Raw genomic sequence first — 20,405 nt, 5'->3', positions numbered from 1 at the left:
AGTGAGAGCGATATAGTGAGTGAGTGACATGGTGAGTGAAAGTGATATAGTGAGTGAGTGACATGGTGAGTGAAAGTGATATAGTCAGTGAGTGTGAGTGAAAGTGATATAGTGAGTGAGTGACATGGTGAGTGAAAGTGATATAGTGAGTGAGTGACATGGTGAGTGAGTGAGTGAGTGAGTGAAAGTGATATAGTGAGTGAGTGACATGGTGAGTGAAAGTGATATAGTCAGTGAGTGTGAGTGAAAGTGATATAGTGAGTGAGTGACATGGTGAGTGAAAGTGATATAGTGAGTGAGTGACATGGTGAGTGAGTGAGTGAGTGAGTGAGTGAAAGTGATATAGTGAGTGAGTGAGTGAGTGAAAGCGATAGTGAGTGAGTGACATGGTGAGTGAGTGAGTGAGTGAGTGAGAGCGATATAGTGAGTGAGTGACATGGTGAGTGAAAGTGATATAGTGAGTGAGTGACATGGTGAGTGAGTGAGTGAGTGAGTGAAAGTGATATAGTGAGTGAGTGACATGGTGAGTGAAAGTGATATAGTCAGTGAGTGTGAGTGAAAGTGATATAGTGAGTGAGTGACATGGTGAGTGAAAGTGATATAGTGAGTGAGTGACATGGTGAGTGAGTGAGTGAGTGAGTGAAAGCGATATAGTGAGTGAGTGAGTGAGTGAGTGAGTGAAAGCGATAGTGAGTGAGTGACATGGTGAGTGAGTGAGTGAGTGAGAGCGATATAGTGAGTGAGTGACATGGTGAGTGAAAGTGATATAGTGAGTGAGTGACATGGTGAGTGAAAGTGATATAGTGAGTGAGTGACATGGTGAGTGAGTGAGTGAGTGAAAGTGATATAGTGAGTGAGTAAAAGTGATATAGTGAATGAGTGACATGTTGAGTGAGTGAGTGAAAGTGATATAGTGAGTGAGTGAGTGAGTGAGTGAGTGAAAGCGATATAGTGAGTGAGTGAGTGAGTGAGTGAGTGAAAGCGATAGTGAGTGAGTGACTGAAAGAGATGGTGAGTAATAGGTGTGTGAGTGATATAGTGAGTGAGTGAATGGAAAAAAACAGAATTAAGTTAACAGTAAAACAACATTTTGATTATCCTATCTTAGAATTCTTGATTTCACACATCCTCACATTCAAATGGGAAGCAGAACCACCCCGTCACATCCCTTACCACCATGTCACAATAAAACATGTTACGGGGTGGTATGTGACGGGGTGGTAAATTTCATCCCAAAATGGCCACATATCTTGCATGTGGTCAAGTTCCTCACCTAGCATACATGCATTCAATCTGAAATACAATTTTCTTTGCATTAATAATGTAAAAAAATATATAAAAATCAGTTTTCTCTCTTTATTTTGCGTGACGGGGTGGTTGATTTGAGCTTGACGGAACCTGCCTAATATGAAAAAGGAACAAATAACTAATGTAAAAGAATGTCAGTACTTGCCTGCTTTTTTTTTTTTTTTTTTTTTTTTTTTATTAGAACATGTAATTAACATTACAGAAAAAAAAACAGGCATGAGTAACATAAACTCCAAGGATGATAAAATAAAATAAAAATAAAGAAAAAGAGACATTCATAAGACGCCAAATACAGATTCATAATACCTTACAATAGACATAGCTTTTGAATTTTTAACAATTTTAAGAGACTTCATTAACAGAGTGAGTTCGTTACAGAAAACCTTGTATAAAGGAGGAGATTTTGACAATCTACATTTATGAATGAAAAATTTGCCATTCAAGATGATAAAATTTACAAAATTGTGAATATTTTTATCATCATTCTCAAAATAGCAAATAATTTCCCTCACATTCAGTGTTATCATTAGATTAATTTTAACTGAAAAAGTAAAAAAACAATCTTTCCAAAATGACTTTACACTCTGGCAATCAACAAAGAGATGATTTAAAGTCTCCTCACAGTTGTTACAAAAGGAACATTCTTTCCCAATTTCCATAAAATTAGAGAGCCACATATTAGTTGGATATATTTTGTGTAAGATCTTCAGGTGAATTTCTCTCACTTTGTTAGAAATACAAAATTTGTAAGGGAGCAGCCATGCTTTTCTCCAATTAACATCTCTTAAAATAGAATTCCAATAAAATTTCCCTCTTGGAGTAACTCTCTTTTGTTCATTAAATACTTGTCTTATATCTTTATTAGTACATTTTTTATCAAAAATATATTTACCATTTATAAAGAGATCATAATCTTTATTTTCAACTTTATAATAAGTCAGGTGGCTGCACATTAAATTAATAAGTCCAGAGGGAATCGCTTTAATTACTACAGAAAATTCTTTAAATTTTATAGGAAAATTGAATTTGGACAAAAAAGAATCATAAGAGTGAATTTTTAAAGATGAATCAAATAAATCACTTAAATACATTAACCCGTGATCCAACCATTTCTCAAAAAATAAACTCTTTCCTTTAACTGTAATCAATTCGTTATTCCATATTTTCATTCTGTGAGGAGAAAAATTATGCACAAAGCACAATTTCCAGGCCAAGAGTGCTTGCTCATGGAATTTAGACAGTTTTATAGGTAATTTAGATGGTACAAAATTGCAAGTTAAAAGAAATTTAAGACCACCGACCCTCTTAAAAATATTATGTGGAATAAAGGACCAAATTGAATCAGTATCAATAACACACCTTTTGATCCAATTAATCTTAAAAGTATTGTTCATGTCTACATAATCCAGCATTTCAAAACCTCCTTCAGATTTCTTTCCAGCTAATAAAGTTTTTTTAAGATGGTGGTGCTTATTTTTCCAGCAAAAATCAACTAATAATCTATTAATTTCTTTACCAGTAGAATCTTGAACAAATAAAGACAGCCCAGGAAAAATGAATCTGGATAAACCTTCTACTTTTGTTAATAAAATTCTGCCTAAGATAGATAAATCTCTTCTTAACCAATTGTCAAAAATCATTTTTGTTTTTTTAATCTTGTTATTAAAATTGAGATGCTGTCTAACTGTCAAATTTTTAGATATATAAATTCCTAAATATTTAACATATTCTTTCACTGGAACTTGCCTGCTTTTGTTCGTGGTGGCTACAGGGTTCAAATGATGTCACTTCCACTTTGTGATGTCATTTAAATCAACAGTCCATGATTTATAGATAAAACAAGTTAGTGTGACGGGGTGGTAAGTCAAACTGAGGGACGCACACATATCATAAAATATTTACAAAAAAAATAAGGTTTATTTTGAATAAATATATCTTATGTAAAAAGGGACACACATATAATCCTGAAAATAATAAATGTTTTATAAAAAACAACAACTTATTTGGTGATATTTTAGATACAAATGTCATGTTGGTCAACACGGACATGTGAAATTGGCTATGTACTAAAGAAAAAATATAAAAAAAAATAAAAATAGTATGTTAATCTTTAAGAATAGTATTTTATCATATATCATGTTAACAAGAACACTTGAATTAATAACTTTAAGCTTTGGAAACACATTTTGGGACATTTTTGTGCCTTATGCATCTCATCAAATGTTGCGGACACAAATGGCACCCGTTTCGTAGAATGACTCAGCTAATGGCTTGCGCAGTCAAGTTAAACACTATTTAGTTGCATAAAACCTACACAATTTAATTGCAATGTTTAAAAGCTTACATGTCTTCTACCAACAACAATGTAAAATCATTTTATACCGAACAGTTATCAAAAATGTAGCACTAATAGTAAAATGACAGCACGGCCACACTTTCACGGTGAAGAAAATATAGGCCTAACAGTTAACGTTAGCCAGCTAACATAATCGTTCATCTGTGTCTGGACTCATCAAGCAAATTCAGTATCATAAAATTGGACAAATAATCTAGATTATCCATTTTGCAACGTCACAAAATAAAAATAATAGTTAATATATTGTGGATGTAACAGGATTTCACGTTTACACTAAAGCATGAATTAATAGCGTTACACACCTCGTCGTCTCACTCTCATTCGAGGTCCTCGTCCTCCTCCGGTAAACGTAGCGTGCATGAGGTGAGCGCGAAAATTGAGTGGTGATGATGATGCAGCGCGTGGAAGGTCCCAACGGTCCCAACTCCCAAGATGTCCACTGAAGATGAAGATTGACGAAATGACATCACACGCACTGCGCTACGCCGATGTCGATGTTTAATCATGCGAGTTTTTTTAAAAGCCAACAGTTTTAAAGTACTAGAGGTGTACGTTATATAATCAAATGTCAGAGTTTAAATGGTGTAAATAATTCGCTAAAAAAGGCTGTATTTATTACAGTTGACTATTACTTTAGTGTTATTGACTTGTGAAGCAGCAAAACTTTTGCAACCGTTTTTTTTTTTTTTTTTTTTAAATAAATAAATAAAATAAATTACAGTGGTATGCGTGATATCCAGTAGCATTTACTGCATACCGGTAAGCATGTTTCCACAAGTCATAGGAACATGCATGCTCCCACATGGCAAAATACAGTAATACTGTAAATTTAAAAATACAGTAGTCTATTGTAAATATTTACTGTAAAAACTACAGCAATTTTTAACAGTGAAGGTATACAGTGGAAGGGGAAAAATGTACCAAGATCTTTTTCAATTTAGAAAAAAGTAGGGGAAAAGCAGACATGATAAAAGAAATAATAGGGAAAGATGGGAGAAGAGTCAAGGAAACAATAGAAATACTTAAAGAAATAAAGGACTATTATGAAGACTTGTTTAATGGAAAAGGAATAGATAAAATGAAGAAAGAGTTTTTATTAGAACATATCACATTAAAAGTGGAAGAACATGACAAAGAAGCAGGGGAGAGAGAGATACAACTGGAAGAAATTGAAATGGCAATAATGCAATTAAAGGGAGGGAAAAGTCCAGGAGTAGATGGTTTAACGAATTAGTTTTATAAGACTTTTAAAGATAAGTTAATACCAATTTTAAAAGAAATATATGATGACATTTTTAGGAAAGAAGAAGTGAGTCAAGTTATGAGGATGGGTTTAGTGAAAATTATATATAAAAAGAGAGGGGACAAAGCAGCTTTAAATAATTTTCGACCCATCACAATGTTAAACAGTGATTTTAAAATTTTAGCTAAAATCTTAGCACACAGATTGAAGGATATTTTACCAAAAATAATTGAAACAAACCAAGCATATGATGTTAAAGGAAGAGATATAACTGATACGATTAATAATGTGAGAGACATGATAGGTTACACGGAAGCTGAAAAGAAAAGTGGTTATGTTATTAGTCTGGATTTAGAAAAAGCTTTTGATAGAGTAGAACATGAGTTTTTATTTGACATTTTTAAAAAAATTGGTTTTGGAGAGAATTTTATTAAGTGGATTAAAGTTTTATATAAAGGAGCAATGAGTAAGATAAAGTGCAATGGGTTTTTAACAAATGCTTTTAAAATTACAAGATCAATTAGACAAGGTTGTCCATTGTCACCTCAACTTTACTCTTTGGTAGCAGAGCCCTTAGGGATTGCTATCCAAAGAAATATAGATATTAAAGGAATAAAAATTGGGGGTAACATAGAAGCGCAAAAAGTTTTTCAATATGCTGATGATACAACCTTAATAGTGAATGATGTGGATAGTATAAGTAAAGCAATGGAGACTGTGCAAACATATTGTAAAGGTTCTGGAGCAAAGGTGAATGAGGAAAAAACAACGTTCATGAGGATTGGAGAAGCCAAAATATTACCAACTAATTTTGCTTTTAAAGAAGAAGAGCACATGAAAATTTTAGGAATAAACTTTGGGAAAGATGAGAGGAATAGTGTGAATATGATGTGGGAGGAGATATTGGGAGGAATGGAAAGGAGACTCATTTTTTGGAAGCAAAGGAATTTAAATCTGAAAGGGAAGGTCTTAATAGCCAACACCTTACTTTTATCCAAAATGTGGTATGCGTTATCAGTAATGCCCATACAAATATGGGCGGAAAAGATAAATTTATTATTCTCTTTATATATTATTTATATATATAATATAATATATATTTTATATATTATTTAATAAAATATATTTTATTATTATTTATTTTTGCAGAAAAAAAAATATTTTAAACTTTTTATGGGATGGCAAGCCTTCGAGAATAGCCTATGATACGCTAATCGGACCAATAGAGGAGGGAGGTGTTGGATTGATGGATGTGGAGCAAAGGAAAAAAAGCATGAGAATTAAAATAGTAAGAAAATATTTAAATGAAGAAAATAAGGGTGACTGGAAAATAATAATGAAATATTTTTTGAATAAGTGTGGAGACATGGGGCTGGAAGATGATGTTTTGTGGATGAAACTGAAGAAAAGAAATTATGCATATTCACCTTAACGCTAATTTGAGCTAATTAATTCCATAACATAAGTCATTGTTGTTACAGACTCTATAAAGCATCAGCGTGTGTTCAGCGTGTTAAAGACTCGCTCTAATATGCTTCTCTCACAGGAGTGTGTGTTGTTGAGTCTCTCAGGTTCAGACTCTATAAAGCATCAGTGTGTGTTCATGTTAAAGACTCGCTCTACTATGCTTCTCTCACAGGAGTGTGTGTTGTTGAGTCTCACAGGAGTGTGTGTTGTTGAGTCTCACAGGTTCAGTTCAGACTCTATAAAGCATCAGTGTGTGTTCAGCGTGTTAAAGACTCGCTCTACTATGCTTCTCTCTCAGGAGTGTGTGTTGTTGAGTCTCACAGGTTCAGTTCAGACTCTATAAAGCATCAGTGTGTGTTCATGTTAAAGACTCGCTCTACTATGCTTCTCTCACAGGAGTGTGTGTTGTTGAGTCTCACAGGAGTGTGTGTGTTGAGTCTCACAGGAGTGTGTGTTGTTGAGTCTCACAGGTTCAGTTCAGACTCTATAAAGCATCAGTGTGTGTTCAGCGTGTTAAAGACTCGCTCTACTATGCTTCTCTCACAGGAGTGTGTGTTGTTGAGTCTCACAGGTTCAGTTCAGACTCTATAAAGCATCAGTGTGTGTTCATGTTAAAGACTCGCTCTACTACACTTCTCTCACAGGAGTGTGTGTTGTTGAGTCTCACAGGAGTGTGTGTTGTTGAGTCTCACAGGAGTGTTTGTTGTTGAGTCTCACAGGTTCAGTTCAGACTCTATAAAGCATCAGTGTGTGTTCATGTTAAAGACTCGCTCTACTATGCTTCTCTCACAGGAGTGTGTGTTGTTGAGTCTCACAGGAGTGTGTGTTGTTGAGTCTCACAGGAGTGTGTGTTGTTGAGTCTCTCAGGTTCAGTTCAGACTCTATAAAGCATCAGTGTGTGTTCAGCGTGTTAAAGACTCACTCTACTATGCTTCTCTCACAGGAGTGTGTGTTGTTGAGTCTTACAGGAGTGTGTGTTGTTGAGTCTCACAGGGAGTGTGTGTTGTTGAGTCTCACAGGTTCAGCTCAGACTCTATAAAGCATCAGTGTGTGTTCAGCGTGTTAAAGACTCGCTCTACTATGCTTCTCTCACAGGAGTGTGTGTTGTTGAGTCTCACAGGAGTGTGTGTTGTTGAGTCTCACAGGTTCAGTTCAGACTCTATAAAGCATCAGTGTGTGTTCAGCGTGTTAAAGACTCACTCTACTATGCTTCTCTCACAGGAGTGTGTGTTGTTGAGTCTCACAGGTTCAGACTCTATAAAGCATCAGTGTGTGTTCAGCATGTTAAAGACTCGCTCTACTACGCTTCTCTCACAGGAGTGTGTGTTGTTGAGTCTCACAGGTTCAGTTCAGACTCTATAAAGCATCAGTGTGTGTTCAGCGTGTTAAAGACTCACTCTACTATGCTTCTCTCACAGGAGTGTGTGTTGTTGAGTCTCACAGGAGTGTGTGTTGTTGAGTCTCACAGGAGTGTGTGTTGTTGAGTCTCACAGGTTCAGTTCAGACTCTATAAAGCATCAGTGTGTGTTCAGCGTGTTAAAGACTCGCTCTACTATGCTTCTCTCTCAGGAGTGTGTGTGTTGAGTCTCACAGGTTCAGTTCAGACTCTATAAAGCATCAGTGTGTGTTCAATGTGTTATAGACTCGCTCTACTATGCTTCTCTCACAGGAGTGTGTGTGTTGAGTCTCACAGGAGTGTGTGTTGTTGAGTCTCACAGGAGTGTTTGTTGTTGAGTCTCACAGGTTCAGTACAGACTCTATAAAGCATCAGTGTGTGTTCAATGTGTTATAGACTCGCTCTACTATGCTTCTCTCACAGGAGTGTGTGTTGTTGAGTCTCACAGGAGTGTGTGTTGTTGAGTCTCACAGGTTCAGTTCAGACTCTATAAAGCATCAGTGTGTGTTCAATGTGTTATAGACTCGCTCTACTATGCTTCTCTCACAGGAGTGTGTGTTGTTGAGTCTCACAGGAGTGTGTGTTGTTGAGTCTCACAGGTTCAGTTCAGACTCTATAAAGCATCAGTGTGTGTTCAATGTGTTATAGACTCGCTCTACTATGCTTCTCTCACAGGAGTGTGTGTTGTTGTGTGTTGTTTCTTATTGTCAGTAAATAAAATATAATTATTTCATTAATATATGCATTAATTCATTGCTAGACTGAAAATTGAGATGTGTTCACTGCATTTATTTAGTGTGTATTTATGCATATCTATGTCATATGACAAAACAAATGACATTTTGTTTCTTTTACTGAAATATATAATTTTCAGTTAAAAAGTAATATAATTAAGTATTGGTCAGCATTTATCATTATAATTGTGTGTAAGTGTTGGGGTGGGCTAGCAATGCAATTCTTTCTGGGGTAATCTTTATTTTTAAGGAGGGATATTTACATTTTTGGAGTAAAAAATCACCAGTTTTCTCGAGATCTTGGAGGAGCCGCCCGTCTCCTCTGTGCAGACATTACACGCATTACACACATTACACAAGCTGAGGAGAACTGCTCTAGGCTGTCGAGTTACTGATGTTATGAAGTGTTAGTGCACCTGTCACTCATAACTTATAGTTACATACAAGATCAGGGAAAGATTCCAGTTCTTTAACAATGAACAATCATAATGACAATAAACAAAACAAAATAAGAAAACATAAATATCATGGGTTTGCGTTTATCATAGTATGAGATTATATACACAGGGGGAAAAGCACAATTACAAGGTTAAATATATTTGAATAATTGATCATAATACATAAAAAAAAAAGTTTATTATTTATAAACCTGAGGGATGAAACGAGTTAAACATGTTGAGATTTAAGCCACTTTTGCTTGTGGGTGAAACATTTTGCATATAAAATAAAGAAATTAACAACATATTCAAGAGATGACGATTTGGGGTTTTTGTAATAAAAAATAACATCTTTAAGGATAAAACTGTGGGTCACATTATAGGGTTAAAATATAAGAACTTAAATCAACCCTAAATGTATTGGTTAAACTACAATTACAAAATAAATGGGCACTTGATTCTTCAACAAAACCACAAAATGAGCAAGTTTCATCAATATCAGGATATTTACAGATAGATGAATTAAAGCTGTCGCTCATATCTTTTAAGTTGTGCTTGTGATAACGTTGTAGGTCACATGATAACCTCAACATGGCGGATGATGTACGGCTCGCATTCATACTTAACGCGATCAGACTATATAGTACCTACTCTTTTAGCGCTCGTTAAGCAAGTACTTATTGAAATTAAGGACCTACTCAGTGAATATGCGGTTTCGAACACAGCCAGGGTGTAGCTAACACACTCACAGTACTTTTAAACAACAATTAGTTAGTCATGTGACAATCACCTGATTACGTAATGTAGAATAGTCACAAGAGAGAAGAAATTGTTAGATAAATATAGAGGACATATCTCACCAAAAAAATACACAACACAACATAATAACATATATATATACACACACACACACTCACATATATATATATAACAGATCAGAGTCACAGATGTATTCCAAAACATAGATTTTACAAAAAAAATCTATAAATAATATTTTTTTTATATAAGACATGTACAACTTCACATAAAATATCAATGAAATATACAAATCAGAATCAACAATATATTCCCAATTCCACAACTTGGATGTCACACAAAACTAAATAGCTATTTATAATAATGAATTATTATATTAATTATTATAAATAATTATTATACATACTAAACCAACATTGGTCATTCAATATCACGTTTCTAAAACGCATGCTAACACACACGCTGCTTTATTTAATTGTGAAGTCTGAGTCTCTTCCACCTTTATGAAACACATTTACACATGTATTTCTCCTCATAGACAGTAGAGAGACTCTTCTGTGGATCAGCTGATGGTTTCTGCTCCTGTCATGATCATTTCACACTATGATATAACACATCCATCAGAGTTTGGTGATCGACCTTTATCAGGGATGTTTGGTGATTGATCTTCATCAGGGATGTTTGGTGATCGATCTTCATCAGGGATGTTTGGTGATCGATCTTTATCTACTCTGTAAAGTGGAACAGAAGAGAAAACAATCAGTGTTCAGTTCGACTCCTATTGAGTCTCTGTAAAGGAGAAACTAATGAGTGTACGGCGTGTGGAATAAACCACAGGGAGCAAATACAAATGTTATTTTGAGTTCAAACACAAACCTTTAGTTAAAGCCATTTGTCCTCTAGTTTAAACATGTTTGTAGGCTCTTAGTAAATAACTGAGAGTAAAGTAAGTGTAAAGTAGTGTGCCGTGTTGCTTGTCACAGTAAAAACACACTAGAGACAGAGACATTCCTCATGTGAGCTGGACGCTGTGAGCTGAAGCTGGAACTGCACTGATTTTAGCAGGAGTGCAGCGTTTTCCTACAATCTGACCAAGTCTGTTTTCACACTGAAATGATTCACTTCTACTGTTAATAAAGCAGGTGTTGATGTTGTAGTGGATTTTTTCAAGCTTCTAACTAACTTGCTTCCCTAAACTGACCAGTTTAAGCAGAAATTAACAGACAGACTTTCAGCAAATGCCCTTTAAATGCTTTAATAACGGCCGGGAGAGTCTTCGAGCAGTTCTCAGAGAAACTCTCCCAAGAAGAATCAAGGCCGGAGGATCTCAGACAAATTCCATTGAGAAATCCCAGCGTAAAACACAGATACAACAGTTTTTATAGAATCGAGGTATGGCATAAATGTCAGGTTTCATTACATAATTTCCCCATTATTTGCTTGGTTCTTCATATGCAAACCCCTCTGTTACTAGGTAAAGCAAACTTTGTTTTAATGATGACTTCATTTGTTAATCACAAGATTCTAACAGACTGTCTAGTTTCATTTCCCAAACTATGTTATTTTTACACACATATGCACACACTCAAAGACACAAGTTTTCCATTGGTTTCGTACAGTACATCCTGTTCAGATGTTAGATGTTAAATAAGGTTAGATGTTAGAAACATGGTTAGTTTAATATACAGTTTAAAATTTCTACGACAATGTATAAAGCTGTGACAGTGAGCTTTTGTTCTCTTTCCTCCTTTGTGTTAAACATTTCAATAACTTCACATTTTGTTCTCACACAAACCCTTTGTTGCAATAAAGCTTAATGATAATTTCCTTTCACAAATGTTTGAAAGGTTTGTTCACATATCAGAGGTAAATGAAGATCTCTTTAATATCTCAGTGATGTTTCCTCACCTCAGGACACAGTTTGTGTCTCGTAGCTCGTCTCTGAGCCACTGCTGTGAGTCTCCTATCTTATTGAATCTCAGATCAAGCTCTTTTAGAAACTGCAGTGCTTTTGAGTTAGTCAAAGACTGAGTTAGAGAAGAAACATCTGTAATGCCAAAGTCCCGTAGACTAGAAAGACACAAACAGAGGAAGAGAGATTATCTTACAAACAAATCATGAATGTGAAGAATTTTACACAAATATAATGTGAACTCAGACTCACTGTGAGATATTGAGTATAAAGTGTTTTAGTTTAAAAAACCCAGAAAGTGCACTGCTATAAACAATGAAACATAAGCCCTGCTGTCTTCAAATAAATAAACTTCAGTCACACTGTAATTGCTGTACAGTATAATGATACTAACTGTAGTTTCTCCAGCTTGAGTTGTGGGTTCATCAGTAGATCACTGAGGTTTTTCACTCCAGAGTCTCCTAGTTTATTCTCGCTCAGGTTCAGCGCTCTCAGGTGTGACGGGTTTGATTTCAGAGCTGAAGTCACATCAGAACAACCTTCATCTGTCATATCACACCAGCTTAAACTACATTAGCAGAGAGAGAGAAGAAAATAAGACAGAAGAAAAGAAAACTCTTTATTCTGTAAAGTCACATCATCTTCATAAGCAAATAAAACAGAGAGAGGAAGAGAGATCTTCATCTTTATTTCACCAGAACACAAAATACTAAGTTTGCACAAATACAGTGTTAAAGTGTTTTAGGTTAAACTGTTGAAGTGATTTTAAGCATTTTGATTCTTGTATGTGAATGTGACTGACCTCAATCTCTCCAGTTTACAGTGTGAATCCTTCAGTACGGCACATAAGCGCTTCACTCCAGAGTCTCCTAGTGTATTCCCGCTCAGGTCCAGCTCTCTCAGGTGTGACGGGTTTGATTTCAGAGCTGAAGTCAGGATGAGACTCTGTTCCTCTGTAATTCTGCAATCACTCAGACTGAAGACAGAAAGAGAAAATGACTCAGATCTATGATGATCAACTAACGTGTTCATCTTCATCCAGCAGACTTTTGCTGACAAATAAACAGGGATATCAAGGTAAAGGTAACATGGAGAAAGACTACACATTGTTCATTTAAATATACTACCAACACTGTAACAATACAAAGGTTGAAATTGTTGATGTATTCATGTTTACACATTCATTTCATTTCATTTTTAAAGGGTCATGAAACCCAAAAACACATTTTTTGATGACGTGACGCGTGACCTTTCCAACGTGATGATGTAATACGTGGCACATCTCAGAGATGGTACAAGACTGGCATTTGTGGTTAAAAAGTATATATATATATACCCCCTTTTTTTGAATATGTTGGGAAGTTGACCTTCCCAGACAATCCTGAGTAAACTTAGTGTCCCACGTTTTTTGCTGCAAATGACTGGGCAGTAGTTCTTGGACCGTCACTCACAGCTATTAGTTAATGGTTGTTGTTTTTCTTCATTGTTACTATGTTGTTTGTCGTTTATTTTTGTTGATTCTTGGTGGTTTTTTTTGTTTTTTTTCTTCTTTGTATGTGAAGGGGAACTTTGTTTGTTCTTATTTCATGTTCAAAATGTAATAAAGAGATTGATGAAAAAAAAAGTATATACTGTATATATATAAACCAAATACAGCGAATAGTCTTCTTGGCGCGCCTACTTTTGAAAGTCAACATTTAGATTATGTGAACTAAGTTAAATGCATTGTAAAGGCCTAGGTCACTCTGGAATAAATCACAACGTGTTTCATGATAAAAACGTGACTTTAGTTTACAGTCCGGAAAATACAGTAGGTTATAGTAAATTATTTCACGGACCCCCTGGCACTTGAGAACTGAAAGCCTCATAAGAAAGCCCTGTCGAGGCTCTTCCCCGGTGCGGGTCGTGTCGAGCCATTAGTCTGGGTGTTTGATGAGAAAAAGATGAAATGTAGTAGTTGCAATAAACGCGTTCAGAATCCGTACAACTGCAGCAGCGGAGGACTTTTATTCTGCTGAGCGGAGCTGAGGAAGAACTGATGACGGGACAGTTTGATCTTCGGCTGACAAATCAGAGGAAAGGAGCGTTTCATTCCCGCCTACGTGTAGAAATCAAATATTCAAGCTGTTTATAAATGTTTCTACCTGAGAACGAAAAGTGACAAATCAAGCTGAATACTTGTTTTTAGTTTTTCTGAAAAAAATAAAAAGACGAAAAAGGAAGTGTTTTCTCGTTTTTCTACTTTCAATATTAAATCAAAAAACGAATGAACACACGACACGGTCCGTGTATCATCTGATCATTTCATTTCCTGTTTGAAATGGAATAACGAGAAATGAAAATCAGCTCGTTTATTCGTTTTTAGTTTAGTTTAAAAAACGAAAAATTAGATTTTGGCTCATTTTTTTCATTTTTCGTTTGTGGTTTACAAATCGGTTTATGAGTTCGATATTTCATTGCACATGTGGGCGGCGCTGAAACGCCCCTTTCATCTGATTGGTCAAAACGCTCCGCCTTCAGTACGAGCTTTTCTTTCTGTCAGGCCGAATAAGAGTCAGTACGAGTGCGGCACTGACAAATGCACTTTAATAAAATAATGTCTGAAACCACCACTCACTGTTAACTACGCACAATATTGGAAGCAGAAATATGTTGCTGGTCACGTAATTCGTGCTGCTGTGACTTGCAAGCGACCCCATTAATGTGAGCAACATATGACAGATTATTTTAGCATGATGTATTTCCCATTGATAAATACAGTGCAAAAGTTCCGTCTCTTTGGATAAAAGGGGAGTGGAAATAAAAAACCTCTCTCATCTTTTATTTACATCAAAAGGCAGGTAGGCGTGTGTGACATATGTATGCTATAAATAATTTAGAAAATTGAATAGAAATAAAGTTTATATTTATGAATGTAAGCATGTGTAGCCTACTCAGTTCACATTAAAAGAAAGAGACAGAAAAGAGAGAAGCTAGAATCAGTGAACGTACATTAATACTGACAAAATTAGCAGGTTTGGGATTAATTAAATCATGTCGGTTGAAGAGCACGGCATGCCTTTAAAATGTTATAGTTTTATTATAAAACTAATACAATTTTATTACATACTGAATTGGTCGATGTTTCTCTGAGTTTTCTTTAATATGTTGACTTAAGAAAGCCAGCATATTTGAACATTATTATTATTATTATGAGAAATTGACTCCGCCTAGAACTTTAATGCTTCACCAAACTCAGCTCAGACCTTCAGACTGGTCTGACTCGCTTATATCTTTCCCAAAAAATCTATTGACTTGCGTTATCAGAGCAATGAAGGCCGTAATACTCAATGCTGTCCACTAGAGGGGGCGACAGGATAATAAGTGTTTTCTACTCTCTTTCCCTGTTTGCATCAGTTTAAAGGGGTGATGAACTGAGAAATCAAAATTTCCTTGAGCTTTTGACATATAAGAGATCATCATACTATAATAATATCCTGTAAGTTTCAGAACTGAAAACTACCTTGTTAGTCCAATAAAAGCTTTTATAGACATCAGGCTCAGCAAACGACTCGTTTTTCAAAGTGGGGAACTATGACGTCAAAGAGGATAAAACACTGCCTCCACAGAAGAAGATCAATGCCTACTTCAACACGGCCCTGTTTGCATCAGTTTAAATGACAAATAAATGCATTAATTTCATTCATAAATAGGCCATATCTGTGTATCCACTCTAGTTTATTTTAAGATATTGTTATTCACACTGGTTTTTGCTTTTAATGTTTGTCCATCTGGAACTTTTATTTGTCATGAGCTCTATATTTTAAGATGTAGCCTACTACGGAAAAAAATATGATTCAAAAACACAAACTCTGTTTTTACTCTGCAAATTTGTTTTCCTTTCAAGTAGGCTATAACCTACAAGTTCTATCTATCTATCTATCTATCTATCTATCTATCTATCTATCTATCTATCTATCTATCTATCTATCTATCTATCTATCACTCTATCTGACTGACTGAGCTTCCTTTGAGAAAAATAGCAGATCACCTTTTTTAAACTGTCATTTAAAACGGTGGTCTGCTATATATTTCACAAAGGAAGCCCATTTGTGTGGTCGTTGGCGTTATATGAGTAGGACATTTTGAATATGAGCCTACTGTAAAATTAGCTGGCTTAAAAATGCGGATTGATCAGCGCAGAGTTTTTTCAGACGCCTCCCGGTGCTGTTCGTATTGGAATTGTGTAATGACAGAATATGAACAGATGCTTTCAGAGCTGGACAAAGTACACAACTTCCTTACTTGAGCGAAAGTACAGATACTACTGGTCAAATAATACACCGTTACAAGTAAAATTTGTAAAGACCGATTTTTACTTAAGTAAAAGTATAGAAGTAGCCTACTCGTTTTTAAAAGTAGTATCAAAAGTAAATGTCAATGCATTGTTTTATTATTGCTGCACTGTTGTGTGTAATACTACAGTACCTTATGCCTCTGAATCTATGCCTGCCTTCCAACCCTCAATACAATATCAAATTTATTTCTAGAGCACAGTTCCAGTAGTGGGATTGAATGTGAGATTGAATAAGTCACTCAATAACGTCCACAATGGTTTCGGACACCCAAATGGCTGTTCCCTCAAATAGTGCCATATTTAAAGTTTGTTGGCTTTTAGTATGAATATGTTACAGTAGCCTTACTGTTATCTATAAGCTAGTGTGCACCAAAACAAGGGCAAAATTCACATTTAGAAGACCAAACCCAACTTTGAAAACGAAAATCAGTTTCAAGTACAGTAAAATCAAGTAAAGTACAGCTACTCAAAAAGTGTACTTAAGTACAGTACTCAAGTAAATGTACTTTGTTATTGTCCACCTCTGGATGTTTTATACAACAAGGGTATATTCCCATTGGGTTGTTGGGTTTTCATGTTTAATGGAACTTTAGACTAAAAAACGAATAAACGAGCTGATTTTCATTTCTCGTTATGGCTTTGATATTTCGTTTGCACATGTGGGCGGTGCTGAAACGCCCCTTTCATCTGATTGGTCAAACCGCTTCGTCTTCAGTACAGCCAGAATAAGAGTCCGTATGGCACACTCACATCCCACTTTAACCCCCTGTGAGCAATAGGGGAAACCCAGAAAGTGCACTGCTATAAACAATGAAACATAAGCCCTGCTGTCTTCAAATAAATAAACTTCAGTCACACTGTAATTGCTGTACAGTATAATGATACTAACTGTAGTTTCTCCAGCTTGAGTTGTGGGTTCATCAGTAGATCACTGAGGTTTTTCACTCCAGAGTCTCCTAGTTTATTCTCGCTCAGGTTCAGCGCTCTCAGGTGTGACGGGTTTGATTTCAGAGCTGAAGTCACATCAGAACAACCTTCATCTGTCATATCACAGCCTCTTAACCTACATTAGCAGAGAGAGAGAAGAAAATAAGACAGAAGAAAAGAAAACTCTTTATTCTGTAAAGTCACATCATCTTCATAAGCAAATAAAACAAAGAGAGGAAGAGAGATCTTCATCTTTATTTCACCAGATCACAAAATACTAAGTTTGCACAAATACAGTGTTAAAGTGTTTTAGTTTAAACTGTTGAAGTGATTTTAAGCATTTTGATTCTTGTATGTGAATGTGACTGACCTCAATCTCTCCAGTTTACAGTGTGAATCCTTCAGTACGGCACATAAGTGCTTCACTCCAGAGTCTCCTAGTTTATTCCCGCTCAGGTTCAGCTCTCTCAGGTGTGACGGGTTTGATTTCAGAGCTGAAGTCAGGATGAGACTCTGTTCCTCTGTAATTCTGCAATAACTCAGACTGAAGACAGAAAGAGAAAATGACTCAGATCTATGATGATCAACTAACGTGTTCATCTTCATCCAGCAGACTTTTGCTGACAAATAAACAGGGATATCAAGGTAAAGGTAACATGGAGAAAGACTACACATTGTTCATTTAAATATACTACCAACACTGTAACAATACAAAGGTTGAAATTGTTGATGTATTCATGTTTACACATTCATTTCATTTCATTTTTAAAGGGTCATGAAACCCCAAAACACATTTTTTGATGACGTGACGCGTGACCTTTCCAACGTGATGATGTAATACGTGGCACATCTCAGAGATGGTACAAGACGGGCATTTGTGGTTAAAAAGTATATATATATACCCCCTTTTTTTGAATATGTTGGGAAGTTGACCTTCCCAGACAATCCTGAGTAAACTTAGTGTCCCACGTTTTTTGCTGCAAATGACTGGGCAGTAGTTCTTGGACCGTCACTCACAGCTATTAGTTAATGGTTGTTGTTTTTCTTCATTGTTACTATGTTGTTTGTCGTTTATTTTTGTTGATTCTTGGTGTATATGTTTTGTATTTTTTTTTCTTTGTATGTGAAGGGGAACTTTGTTCTTATTTCATGTTCAAAATTTAATAAAGAGATTGATGAAAAAAACTAAAACAAAGTATATACTGTATATACACTGCTCAAAAAAATAAAGGGAACACTTTTTAATCAGAGAATAGCATCAAGTCAGTTAAACTCCTGGGATATTGATCTGGTCAGTTAAGTAACAGACGGGGTTGGTAATCAGTTTCAGCTGCTTTAGTGTTAATGACATTAACAGCAGGTGCACTAGATGGGCAACAGTGAGACAACCCCCAAAACAGGAATGGTTTTACAGGTGGAGGCCACTGACATTTTTTTCCCTACTCATCTTTTCGGACTGTTTTTTACCAGTTTTGCATTTGGCTAGGGTCAGTGTCACTACTGGTAGCATGAGGCGATACCTGGACCCTACAGAGGTTGCGCAGGCAGTCCAGCTCCTTCAGGATGGCTCATCAATACGTGCCATTGCCAGAAGGTTTGCTGTGTCTCCCAGCACAGTCTCAAGAGCATGGAGGAGATTCTAGGAAGACAGACAGCTACTCTAGGAGAGCTGGACAGGGCGTAGAAGGTCCTTAACCCATCAGCAGGACCGGTATCTGCTCCTTTGTGCGAGGAGGAACATGATGAGCACTGCCAGAGCCCTACAAAATGACCTCCAGCAGGCCACTGGTGTGAATGTCTCTGACCAAACAATCAGAAACAGACTTCATGAGGGTGGCCTGAGGGCCCGACGTCCTCTAGTGGGCCCTGTGCTCACTGCCCAGCACCAGGGAGCTCGATTGGCATTTCCCATTGAACACCAGAATTGGCAGGTCCGCCACTGGTGCCCTGTGGTTTTCACAAATGAGAGCAGGTTCACCCTGAGCACGTGACAGACAGGAAAGGGTCTGGAGAAGCCGTGGAGAATGTTATGCTGCCTGTAACATCGTTCAGCATGACCGGTTTGGTGGTGGGTCAGTGATGGTCTGGGGAGGCATATCCATGGAGGGACGCATAGACCTCTGCAGGCTAGACAATGGCACCCTGACTGCCATTAGGTATCGGGATGAAATCCTTGGATCCATTGTCAGACCCTATGCTGGTGCAGTGGGTCCTGGGTTCCTCCTGGTGCACAACAATGCCCGGCCTCATGTGGCGAGAGCATGCAGGCAGTTCCTGGAGGATGAAGGAATGATACCATTGAAGGGCCACCACGCTCACCTGACCTACATCCAATAGAACACCTCTGGGACATTGTGTTTCGGTCCATCTGACATCACCTGGTTGCACCTCAGACTGTCCAGGAGCTCAGTGATGCGCTGGTCCAGATCTGGGAGGAAATACCCCAGGACACCATCCGTCGTCTCATTAGGAGCATGCCCCGACGTTGTCAGGCATGCATACAAGCACGTGGGGACCATACAAACTACTGAGTACCATTTTGAGTTGCTGCAATGAAATTTCAGCAAAATTGACAAGCCTGCTGCATAATTTTTTCACTCAGATTTCTGGGGTGTCTTTGAATTCAATCCTCTGTAGGTTGATCATTTTCATTTCCATCAAACGATATGGCATCCTTTCGTTCACAACACATTACCCAGTCCATATTAGTATAGATATCCAGCATGATATTTTTCCCCATTGAGATCTGATGTGTTTTCAAAGTGTTCCTTTAATTTTTTTGAGCAGTGTATATAAACCAAAATACAGTGAATAGTCTTCTTGGCGCGCCTACTTTTGAAAGTCAACATTTAGATTATGTGAACTAAGTTAAATGCATTGTAAAGGCCTAGGTCACTCTGGAATAAATCACAACGTGTTTCATGATAAAAACGTGACTTTAGTTTACAGTCCGGAAAATACAGTAGGTTATAGTAAATTATTTCACGGACCCCCTGGCACTTGAGAACTGAAAGCCTCATAAGAAAGCCCTGTCGAGGCTCTTCCCCGGTGCGGGTCGTGTCGAGCCATTAGTCTGGGTGTTTGATGAGGAAAAGATGAAATGTAGTAGTTGCAATAAACGCGTTCAGAATCCGTACAACTGCAGTAGCGGAGGACTTTTATTCTGCTGAGCGGAGCTGAGGAAGAACTGATGACGGGACAGTTTGATCTTCGGCTGACAAATCAGAGGAAAGGAGCGTTTCATTCCCGCCTACGTGTAGAAATCAAATATTCAAGCTGTTTATAAATGTTTCTACCTGAGAACGAAAAGTGAAAAATCAAGCTGAATACTTGTTTTTAGTTTTTCTGAAAAAATAAAAAGACGAAAAAGGAAGTGTTTTCTCGTTTTTCTACTTTCAATATTAAATCAAAAGACGAATGAACACACGACACGGTCCGTGTATCATCTGATCATTTCATTTCCTGTTTGGAATGGAATAACGAGAAATGAAAAGACGGATCGTTTATTCGTTGTTTCGTTTAGTTTAAAGGAG

General features: G+C 36.8%; 1 protein-coding gene across 1 annotated transcript in view; it reads right to left on the bottom strand.

The window, feature by feature from the left end:
• Window positions 1-10,165: 10,165 nt before the first annotated feature.
• The window catches only part of LOC307159700 (NACHT, LRR and PYD domains-containing protein 3-like), a 48,173-nt gene continuing 37,933 nt past the window's right edge, over window positions 10,166-20,405 (bottom strand). Inside the window, exons 12-17 of the mRNA XM_079873224.1 lie at window positions 17,243-17,416; window positions 16,835-17,008; window positions 12,412-12,585; window positions 12,004-12,177; window positions 11,606-11,767; window positions 10,166-10,428 (exon numbers count right to left, since the gene is read on the bottom strand). Of these exons, the coding sequence (XP_079729350.1) occupies window positions 10,299-10,428; window positions 11,606-11,767; window positions 12,004-12,177; window positions 12,412-12,585; window positions 16,835-17,008; window positions 17,243-17,416 (988 nt within the window). The 3' untranslated portion in view covers window positions 10,166-10,298. The remainder of the gene's footprint in view (window positions 10,429-11,605; window positions 11,768-12,003; window positions 12,178-12,411; window positions 12,586-16,834; window positions 17,009-17,242; window positions 17,417-20,405) is intronic.

This window comes from Squalius cephalus (genome assembly GCF_949319135.1).
Source record: "Squalius cephalus genome assembly, chromosome: 1".
Lineage (NCBI taxonomy): Eukaryota > Metazoa > Chordata > Actinopteri > Cypriniformes > Leuciscidae > Squalius > Squalius cephalus.
This window is presented reverse-complemented; position numbering and strand designations above follow the sequence as displayed.